The 11,686-nt window shown below is 43.0% G+C and overlaps 1 protein-coding gene across 1 annotated transcript in view; it reads left to right on the top strand.

Moving 5' to 3' along the window:
• The window catches only part of cadm2b (cell adhesion molecule 2b), a 707,416-nt gene that overhangs the window by 188,015 nt on the left and 507,715 nt on the right, over positions 1-11,686 (top strand). The window contains exon 3 of the mRNA XM_041211940.1: positions 8,135-8,287. Coding sequence (XP_041067874.1) covers positions 8,135-8,287 — 153 coding nt within the window. The remainder of the gene's footprint in view (positions 1-8,134; positions 8,288-11,686) is intronic.

Here is an 11,686-nt window from a genome sequence, read left to right as displayed (position 1 = left end):
GTAGGAATCGGCTTTTTTTACAACATTGACCTTTCTGTAGTCTATACAGAATCTGATCAAACCATCTGGTTTAGGCACTGTCACAACAGGGAAACTCCAGCTGCTTTGGCTGAGTTCAAAGTGGTGCTTTTCTAACATGTACTGGATCTCTGCTTTCGCCTGAGCCTGTTTCTCTGGCCCTAAGCGGTGAAGATGCTGTTTTATATGAGGGGATTCCCCCGTGTCCACATCATGTTTCGTTAATGTTGTTTGTCCCTACAAACTCCTTTAAATGCTGTGAGAGCCCTTGTTAAGTCTTTTTGTTGTTCTGCATCTAAATATGAAAGCACGGTGTCTAATCTCTTGAATAGTTCAATGTTCACTAACCACATAATAGGAGGTTCGATTTGAGAATTGTCTAGGCCTCCCTCTGCCTCATCCTCACTCTCTCCTTCGCCCTCCACTGTCCTCACTACTGGACGGTGATATTGCTTCAACATTTTGATGTGACATCATCAATTTTTTCCTGCGGTCTGGGTGTCAATCAAATAATTAACTGTACCAATCCTTTTGACTACCTTATATGGTAGTCTGAACCATGCTTTCAGCTGTTGGCCCTGTAAAGGCAGTAATACTAACACATCATCCCCTGGTTGAAAGCTTCGGGTCCTGGCATGCTTGTCTGCCCATTGCTTCACGGTTGTTTTGGGAAGTTTTAAGGTGTTCCTGAGCCACATTGCAGGCACTTGCGAGCCCCTCCTTGAACCCTACTACCAAGGGATATTTGTCTCTCTATTCTAAAAACTTTTCTTTGATGAGTTTCAGAGGATCTCTCACCTCTGTCCATAAACTAACTCAAAAGGACTAAAACTGGTAGACTCATTAGATGCATCCCTAGTGGCAAACCTAGTAATTCTAACCCCTTGTCCCAATCATGGGGAGAGTCTTGACAGAATGCCCTAATCATCATTTTGAGGGTCTGATGGTATCGTTCTAAAGCCCCTTGAGTTTGAGGGTTGGTCTGCTAAGGGCTTTAGCTGTTTTATCCCCAGACTATTCATAACTTCCTGAAAAATCTTAGACATGAAATTGGAACCTTGATCAGACTGGATCTCAATTGGGAATCCCTATCGAGTGAAGAATTGGGTTAATTTTCTCTCCCACTACACTGGCAGAAATTGTTCTCAAGGGAATGGCTTCTGGGAACTGAGTAGCTACATCCAGTATAGTGAGTATATATTGGCGCCTGCTTTTGTTTTTGGTAAAGGTCCCACACAGCCTACCAAGACCATACTAAATGGTTCTCCAAAAGCTGGCATGGAAGTTAGAGGTGCCATTTAATTGCAGGTTGCAGTTTTCCCACAGTCTGGCATTTATGACACGTTTTACAGAGCTGTACCACATCCTTGTGAAGACAAGTATAAAAGCTGACTTATATGTGCTTGGGTCTTTCGGCTCCCTGCATGTCCTGCCATGGGAATTTCATGAGCTATCCCATTGGGAAAAACACAATAGAAACTGGGAAATAAGAGTACGGGGTCTGAACTGGCATTCCATTTTAAGGAATACAAGGTAGAATGCTTTTTCAGAGAGCCAATGCAGACTGGATGGGCTGAATGGCCTCCTTCTGCACTGTAAAGATTCTGTGATACTCCCATCTGTTACCATTCATTTAATGAACTCTCTGGTGGAAGAATCATGCCTTCCCTCTGCAAAGGAGTTTGGGTAGACCCTGTATCCCTAATTACGACTATAGGTTTACCTGCTTCACTTGAGGGATAAAGAGTTCACAGAATCACACAGTGCAGAAGAGGCCTTTTGGCCCATCGAGTCTGCACTGACACATGAGAAACACCTGACCTACCTACCTAATCCCATTTACCAGCACTTGGCCCATAACCTTGAATGTTATGAGGTGCCAAGTATTCATCCAGGTACTTTTTAAAGGATGTGAGGCAACCCGCCTCCACCACCCTCCCAGGCAGCGCATTCCAGACTGTCACCACCCTCTGGGTAAAAATGATTTTCCTCACATCCCCCTAAATCTCCTGCCCCTCACCTTGAACTTGTGTCCCCTCATGACTGACCTTTCAACTAAGGGGAACAGCTGCTCCCTATCCACACTGTCCATTCCCCTCATAATCTTGTACACCTCGATCAGGTCGCCCCTCAGTCTTCTCTGCTCCAACGAAAACAACCCAAGTCTATCCAACCTCTCTTCATAACTTAAATGTTTTATCCAGGCAACATCCTGGTGAATCTCCTCTGCACCCCCTCCAGTGCAATCACATCCTTCCTATAATGTGGCGACCAGAACTGCACACAGTACTCCAGCTGTGGCCTCACCAAGGTTCTATACAACTCCAACATGACCTCCCTACTTTTGTAATCTATGCCTCGATTGATAAGGGCAAGTGTCCCAAATGCCTTTTACACCACCCCACTAACATGCCCCTCCGCCTTCATAGATGCCAAGGTCCATGTGTTCCTCAGAATTTGCTAGTGTCATGCCATTCATTGAATACTTCCTTGTCAAATTACTCCTTCCAAAGTGTATCACCTCACACTTTTCAGGGTTAAATTCCATCTGCCACTTATCTGCCCATTTAACCATCCTGTCTATATCTTCCTGTAGCCCAAGACACTCAACCTCACTGTTAACCATCCGGCCATTCTTTGTGTCATCCGCAAACTTACTAATCCTATCCCCCACATGGTCATCTATGTCGTTTATATAAATGACGAATAATAGGGGACCCAGCACAGATCGCTGTGGTACGCCACTGGACACTGGCTTCCAGTCACTAAAGCATCCTTCTGTCATCACTCTCTGTCTCCTACAAGAGCCAATTTTGAATCTACCTTATCAAATTACCCTGTATTCCAAGTGCATTTGCCTTCTTTATAAGTCTCCCATGTGGGACCTTGTCAAAGGCTTTGCTGAAATCCATATAAACTACATCAACTGCACTACCCTCATCTACACACCTGGTCACCTCCTCAAAAAATTCAGTCAAATTTGTTAGGCATGACCTCCCTCTAACAAAGCCATGCTGACTATCCCTGATCATACCTTGCCTCTCCAAGTGGAGATAGATACTCTCCTTTAGAATTTTCACCAATAGTTTTCCTACCACTGATGTGAGACTCACTGGCCTGTAGTTCCCTGGCTTATCTCTACAACCCTTCTTAAATAGTGGAACCACGTTAACTGTTCTCCAGTCCTCTGGCACCTCCCCCATGGCCAGAGAGAAATTAAAGATTTGGGTCAGAGCCCCTGTGATTTCCTCCCTTGCCTCCCTTGCAGTTAACTTGAAGTTACTTGCAGTAACTTGCAGTTACTTTTCCTCTTGACAAGAATTTCCTGTAGTCTTCAGGTATCCTGTTCACCTCTGCTGCACTCACAGTTGTGTTTGTACTTGGTTTTACAGCTGCAGTCAGAGCTACAGCTTGGTATGTAGTACTCTTTGCCTGGGCCCTTTTCTCTGCGTCAATCTTGTGTACTGCAGTAAGTCCCATAGATTTACCCCATAACTTCCAGCAATTCACAAGAAGATGTCCTACCATGCAGCAATGGGAACACCTAGGCCTTCAGATGTCACTCCCATCCTCAAAGCTTTCCTTTCTGGTCTGAGGAGGGGATTCTGCTACATTCCCAGCTGACCCTCCTTGTCCCTGGCTACTTGCCTTCCTGTCACTCTCACACCTTCTAGCCTTCTCAGGTTTGTGGAGATGGCGGAAAAATGGTTTGGGCTTATGGACAAACTGGTAATCGCTGTCTATCTCAGCTGCCTGTCTAGCTGTTGAAAACTTCTGGTTCTCTCATTAGGATCTTACCAATGAATGGAGCGAAGTTTTAAATTCATCCAGAGAATTATTTCCCTATGTGACCTCTACTGTTAGTGCCCGAATCCAACAATCGAATTCTATATACGTCTGCCCAGGCTATTTCTGGAGATTCCATAATTTCTGCCTGTAAGCTACAGGGATCAACTCATAAGCAGTGAGAATAGCCTTTTTTGTCACCTCATAATCTGTATAAGCCTCTTCAGAAAGCAAGGCATAAAGTTTGTGAGCTCTGCCAGCCAATCTGCTTTGCATAAACAATGTCCAGTTTTCTTTTTACCATGCCATCTACTTAGCTATCTTTTCAAAAGAAATGAAAAATGCCTCTACACCCCTTTCCTCAAACTTTGAGAGGGCTTGCACAAATTTAAACAACTCCCCACTGGGTCTTAGGTTAGAGTCAGGATCTTCCCCATCAATACATCCCCTGGTTCCAGCAGTGTAAGCTGGGATTCCTTTTCTTTGCCCCTTTCTTCTCATTCTTTTTATTTTTCTCTTGCCCTTTCTCTCTGTCTTTCTGCTTATCCCTCCTAAATTCAAGTTCTAGCTTCTTTGCTCTCTCCTGTCTTTCTGTTTGCTCCCTTTGAAATGCTCTCTCTTTTTCCTTTTCCTTTGTCTAAAATTCTAGTTCCAACTTCTGTTCGAACTGAAACTGCACCAATGTAAACTTGTCTCCTTCTGATTCTGCAGCTTCCTCTGGTTCTTTCACTTCTGTATTCAGGCTTTTGGAAACTAGTTTTATAAGGTCTGCTTTCTTAGCTCTCATTCTAACTTCTATCTGTAACTGTTCCACCGCATTCGCTAATTAGGCAATGGTTAATACCATTAAGGAATCATAATTTAACCCTGGCTACTCTGAAAACTCACTTGCCTCAAAAGTAGCCATTCTGCTCATCTAATTTTTACACCAGTACAGAAGAAACCTGGTTGGTGTCTTTTACCCTTTGATCCTTTCCCAATTATACGATTTTGTCTCAGGTTAATCCTGGACAAGCCCCAATTATATGTTATGACTGAAATGGGAGGAGTGCGCTGTCTGTCTCTAGTTCCACTACTGCATGGGTCACACATATATTTAAATGATTTTTCCAGCTGGCTATACAGCCAAATATGTACTTTACCTATTATTTTCAGAATGACCACTCAATGTCCCAGTTCCTTCAAGAAAACAAATTGGACAAAAGAGCTGAGCTCCCGAGGTGAGGTGAGAGTGACTGTCCTTGTCATCAAGGCAGCATTTGACCGAGTGTGGCATCAAGGAGCCCTGGCAAAACTGGAGTCAATGGGAATCGGGGGGAAAGCTCTCCGTTGTTTGGAGTCATACCTAGCACAAAGGAAGATGATTGTGGTTGCTGGGCGACAGTCATCTCAGCTCCAGGACATCACTGCAGGAGTTCCTCAGGGTAGTGTCCTCGGCCCAACCATCTTCAGCTGATTCATCAATGACCTTCCTTCCGTCATAAGGTCAGAAGTGGGGATGTTCACTGATGATTGTACAATGTTCAGCACCATTCACAACTCCTCAGATACTGAAGCAGTCCAGGTCCAAATGCAACAAGACCTGGACAATATCCAGGCTTGGGCTGACAAGTGGCAAGTAACATTCATGCCACACAAGTGCCAGGCAATGACCATCTCCAACAAGAGAGAATCTAACCATCACTCCTTGACTTTCAATGGCATTACCATCACTGAATCCCCCACTATCAACATCCTGGGGGGTTACCATTGACCAGAAACTGAACTGGACCAGCCATATAAATACTGTGGCTACAAGAGCAGGTAAGAGGCTAGGAATCCTGCGATGTGTAACTCATCTCCTGACTGCCCAAAGCCTGTCCACCATCTACAAGGCACAAATCAGGAGTGTAATGGAATACTCCCCACTTGCCTGGATGAGTGCAGCTCCCACAACACTCAAGAAGCTTGACACCATGAAGGACAAAGCAGCCCACTTGATTGGCACCACATCCACAAACATTCACTCCCTCCACCACTGATGCACAGTACCAGTGTGTGTACCATCTACAAGATGCACTGCAGGAATTCACCAAGGCTCCTTCAACAGCACCTTCCAAACCCACGACCGTTACCATCTAGAAGGACAAGGGCAGCAGACAGATGGAAACACCACGACCTGGAAGTTCCCCTCCAAGTCACTCACCATCCTGACTTGGAAATATATCACCATTCCTTTACTGTCGCTGGGTCAAAATCCTGGAACTCCCTCCCTAACAGCACTGTGGGTGTACCAACACCACATGGATTGCAGTGGTCCAAGAAGGCAGCTCACCACCACCTTCTCAAGGGCAATTAGGGATGGGCAACAAATGTTAGCCCAGCCAGCGATGCCCACATCCTGTGAATGAATAAAAAAACAGATTTGTCAAGTAGAAGGCGAGGCTTATTAACATGCAGTATGAAATATGAAAATATAATAAATATTCATACCAAATACCCTAACTCACCCACAAATAATAAAATAAATCGAGAAATTCTTCCAAATGGTTAAAAGTCAATGGTTTAAGGGAAAAGGATAGATGGTGGAGTCCTTGAAATGGTGTCCAGGTTATACAGTTCATTTCTTAGCGCTGTTCTGTGAAACAATTGATGACTCTTGCACTACTTTTCAGGCAGACTTTGAGGGAAACCTGCAGTCAGTCAATTTCAGAATGTAGAACAACTTCGGAGCAGCTTCCATTCGATCTTTGCCTTGGACTGGGCCAGAATCTTCAGGAGCTGTTGCCTTCTTTACTCAAGCAGTTTCCTCTCCAAAACAAAAGCCAGTCTACCAGCTTTTAAACACAGTTTTCAAGACCCTTTTGTAATCAGTCCACCAGGATCAAGAGGTTCCCAGCTGCTTTAAAACTGCTTAATTACCTTTTCCTGTAAAATGCTGTCTTTTCCAAGAACAGCAGCAACCAGAGTCCTCGCATTAACCCTTTAAGGGACAGTGTCTTTTAAAAACACAAACTCTTCCAGAATGTTCTTGGTCCTTGAAGATGAACCATTTTCCCGTGATTAAAGCATTTATGACATTTGTCAAAGATGATTTCCCTTTCATAAATCCATGTTGACTCTGCCCAATCATGTTATTATTTTCCAAGTGTCTAGTTATGACATGCTTTATAATAGATTCTAACATTTTCCCTAATACTGATGTCAAACTAACAGGTCTGTAGTTCTCTGTTGTCTCTCACCCTCCCTTCTTAAATAATGGGGATACATTATTCTATGATTCTAAGATAGGTTTCTGACAGGGAAAGCAGGTGCTTTTTGATCACAATGAATGTTTTACTACCTTGCTCACTTGGTTAGTGGGAGAGGTTTATGAAGTAAATATACACTTGGGAGGTACATTTACCTGTGAGGAACTTTGCAATAAAATTTGAGTCTGTGATTATATTGTTGACACCATTGCAATACTTGTGGCTAACTCACTTGCATTGCCAATTTGGATGACAATTATCAATGAATGAGTTAACAAGTGCTCCCTTTTTAAAGGGACACAAATGGTAAATTGTAACTTATAATTAAAATAAACTTGCCAAATTAAATCAAAATGTGGTCCCTGGTGTATACAATGCACTCCAGCCCTTTGTATTTCCCAGCAGCGTCAGTGTCAGAAAGCCTCCAATGTACACACGGTCACTGTGTTACCTCTCTGAAATACGCAGGCATGAATGTTGGAGGTAAAGAGAGCTGGACAGTGGGGCCAAATGACCCGCACCTATGGTTAGGCAGTGATTTCAATAGGACAACCATGGACAGCTCCATCTGAAACGATTGCTCTAGTTTGGGGGAACGTTTGATGCTGGCACTAAGCGCATGAAAGGGAAAGTGTTTCATTTTGCACATCTGTTGGAGAAAGATGAAAGAAACAGAAGCAGTGGCAAAGGCTGGGGTTTTCTGTGTTAAGCTGCATATGTCATGGGGTAGTCGATGGATCGACAGTGGATATTCTTATTGCAGAAGCATAGAACAGAAAAGGCATAGACAGCAACTGCTTAATTGTGATAGCAGCAACTTCAGGATTACTGATTTTAATCAGCCCTGCCTGTTTGCCACCAAAGAGAGTGAGAAAATATCTTTTGGTAGTTCCAATCCAGTCATTGTCTGAGAGGAGCTGATGCAATGAGCATGCAAATTAATTTCTAAATCTGCATTACAAACTGACAGTGCATGATAAGGTCAACTCACTCAGCAGTTTGGGCAAAATAGAATCCTTATTAATCGTTACTATTTCTAATTAATTTGCCTAAACACAGCAAGCTGTTACCCAAGACTTACTCTCCTGTGTTTCTTTCAGCTCTGAGGGATAATCGGATTGAGCTGGTCCGGTCTTCATGGCACGAGCTGAGCATTAACATCAGTGATGTCACACTGTCAGATGAAGGGCAGTACACGTGTTCCCTGTTCACTATGCCTGTGAAGACTGCCAAAGCCTTTCTCATAGTACTGGGTGAGTATTACACAAATTGACAATGGAATTACAGCACAGAAACAGGCCATTCGGCCCAACTGTTCCCCAGTGTTTATGTTCCACAAGAGCCTCCTCCCAGCCTCCTTCACCCTATCAGCTTATCCTTCTCTTCCTTTCTCCCTCAGATATTTATCCAACTTCCCCTTAAATACACCAATGTAATTCACCTCAACCACTCGCTGTGGTAGCGAGTTCCACTTTCTCACCATTCTCTAGGTAAAGAAGTTTCTCCTGAATTTCCGACTGAGTTTATTAGTGACTATCTTATATTTATGGTCCCTAGCTTAGGGAATGTGGAAGCATCTTCTCTACGTCTACCCTATCGAACGCCTTCAGATTATATAGCACTTTCTTATGAGTGCTGGGTATCTCAAAATACTTCACAGCTAATGAAGTACTTTTTGAAGTGTAGTCATTGTTGTAATGTTGGAAACACAACAACCAATTTGCGTGCAGCAAACTCTCCAAAACAGAAATGTGATGATGCCCAGATATTCTGTTTTGTGATGTTGATTGATTGATAAATATTGGCCAGGACACAAGGTAGAACTCCCCTGCTCTTCATCAAAATAGTGGCCATAGGACATTTTACATGCACCTGAGAGGGCAGCCAGGGCCTCGATTTAAAGTCTCACCTGAAAGGCAGTCCCTCCAATAGTGCTGTACTCCCTCATTAATGCACTGGTTGTGTCAGCCTGGATTTTTGTGCTTAAATCCTGGAGTTGAATGAAACAATAATGTTGCAAGGGTGGCTGAGTTATTACTATTAATAATAGAGTTGATCTGCAGATACCTCTTGGATGGAAACATTAAGCTTATTTACAATATACTTAGCAGCAACTACACATGTACTTTCAACTTCAACTCTACCTCTAACCTAACTGCTGAGGTAGCCAGCTACTCTCCTATTGGGTACTACAGATCATATGATCTCTCCGAGTATGTATTATTGTTAAAGGTACATTACACTAACTAAAACCATAATTATTACATTCCTCCCCCTTTAACTATAAGTATTATATTTACAAGTACATATTTTTCAAGACAACATAATATTTACACTGGGTAAGGGATTTACGAGTTCAGACTTTCAGATAGTTTTCTGGTATGTGTGCAGTGTCTCAGCTCTACAACTTCAGATGCCTTGTCATGAACCTCCTTTTCCAGAGTTGCCTAAGCATCAAGTGCTTCGATGGGCAATTGTAGTTCTGTAACCTCAACTCGTACAGGAACACCAGACATGTCAGGAAGAGCGATATGGTGCACTTTTTACATGAGTGATACCACTGAGGCTGATAAATGGTTGAAACTCAACACTTATAAATGCTGTGCTGTTATCACAAACAACTACTTCTGGTAATCCATGAATGGCAAAACTCTGACGTAGTTTCTCAATTGTAGCGCCTGATGTTGGTGACTTCACCTCATATACGTCCAACCATTTTGAATGGGCATCAAAAATGAGCAGAAACATTGTTCCAGGAAAGGTCCAGCATTGTCAATGTGTAACTGCATCCAGGGTCTACCTGGCCACTCCCATGGGTGTAATGAAGCTGTCACTGGCAACTTTTGCAGTTGCTGACATTGCACACAATGCTTTACTAAACTCTCTATTTTGCCATCCATCCCTGGCCACCATAAATAGCTGCAGGTTATGGTCTTCATTTGGGAAATTCCTGGATGGGCACTGTGTAATTCAATGAAAAGAGGCTCCCTTCCCTTTAGAGGAACTATCACTCGTGCTCCCCACAATAAGACCCCATCCTGACTGGTTATTTCATGTCTTCTCTTAAAGTTAAGTTTCATTTCATCAGATACAGGCTCCTGTGACCTACCCTGTAGCACTTGTTCTCCTACTTGAGGTAGGAATGGGTCCTGACTTGTCCAGTCTCTGATCTGTCGAGCACATATTGGTGAGGAACCTATGAAATTTAACAGTAAAACAAGTTCCTGTGAAACTGGGACATGATCATCATTTTCTTGTAAAGGCAACGACTAAGGGCATCGGCGTTTGCGATTTGATTGCCAGGCCTATGTACAAAAGTGTGTTTGTATACTGCCAGAATTAAGGCCCTGTTAGTATTCCTGTATCTTCTTTCCATGTGCCTCTTCTTTCCAGCACAGACTTTAATCCCGGCCTTCTTTTTGACTTCGCTATTGGCCAGACTTCTCTCAGATACAAGCTCAACTTGCCTGAGCTCAGTGGTTGAGTCTCCCGAAATTTCATCATCTGTCTGCTTTTAGTAAAATTTTGCAACTTTTGCTTCCAAAGTCTTTTTGGCTTCATTTAGCTGATTCTTCAGCTCTTCCGTCTCTTTTTTGTATTTGTTTGCTGTCTCCTGGAAAATTGAACATTGTTGTGCTTTCTCTGCCAACTCATCCTTCAGTTTGCTCAGACAGGTTCTGAATTCTTTCTCTTTCTCTCCATACTCTTCCAGAGGTACAAACTTTGACCCGAGGGAACCTTGTAGTGTGTGAAGGTCTTTCAACGGGCTTTCTTTTACCCTGTGAAGGTTGTTCACCTCGTCTCAAACTCTGTCATCAAGCAGGGTCTCTTTGAGTTCCTTCAGCTGATCTACCAGGTTTTGGCTTAAGACAGCCTGCATTTCTTCAGGTTGTTGAGTCCTTACACACTCCTTTTTCAAAACAGGAATGCTTCCAGCTTCTTTTTGGAGTCTCTGTGGCCAATTTTGATTTATTTCCCTTGGTCAATTTTACCCTAGAATGCGTGGTCCTCTGCCTCTCAATACGAACACTGGTAGCTTTGCCGATTGGCTTCCATAATGGATAGTTACTCTGCTTATGCCTTTTTCCATCAATGTCTTCACCGTTGTATGTTTTGAGCTTGACAGCTGTTTGTTCTAAACTTAACTGATGTTCATCATTACTCAGATATCTTAAGGTATGTTCCCCAATTACTGTAATGGAAGCTCCTGTGTCTACTTCCATTCTAACAGGTTTGCCATTTACTTTCACTGTGACAAATATTGGTTCTGTCTTTCCAACTTCCAGATTAAACAACGAGTAAATGTCTGAATTTGTTCTTTCAGGCTCTTCTACATTGTAGATTTCATTGGGCTTCTTGTGTTTACAAGCCTGCCTGAATCTTTCCTTGCGCTGCCTCATTATATGTCCATTTCTGTGACAATAGTAGCATTTGACTTTTTTAAACTGCCAATTGCTAAAAGACTGATTATTTCCATCTCTATTAAAATTATTCTTCAATTTTGTTGCTAAGTTTTTTTTTATTCTTTGGCTAGTGGGGGCTGTTTCCCGCTTCTCAGCAGAACTTGCATTTTTGCGCCCTTTTTGGCTGGGGTTTCCCACCTGATGTGGAGGATAGCGCCATTTTGCACACCGTGTATTGCTTTTGAATCT

This window comes from Carcharodon carcharias, chromosome 18 (genome assembly GCF_017639515.1).
Source record: "Carcharodon carcharias isolate sCarCar2 chromosome 18, sCarCar2.pri, whole genome shotgun sequence".
Taxonomy (NCBI): Eukaryota; Metazoa; Chordata; class Chondrichthyes; order Lamniformes; family Lamnidae; genus Carcharodon; species Carcharodon carcharias.
This window is presented reverse-complemented; position numbering and strand designations above follow the sequence as displayed.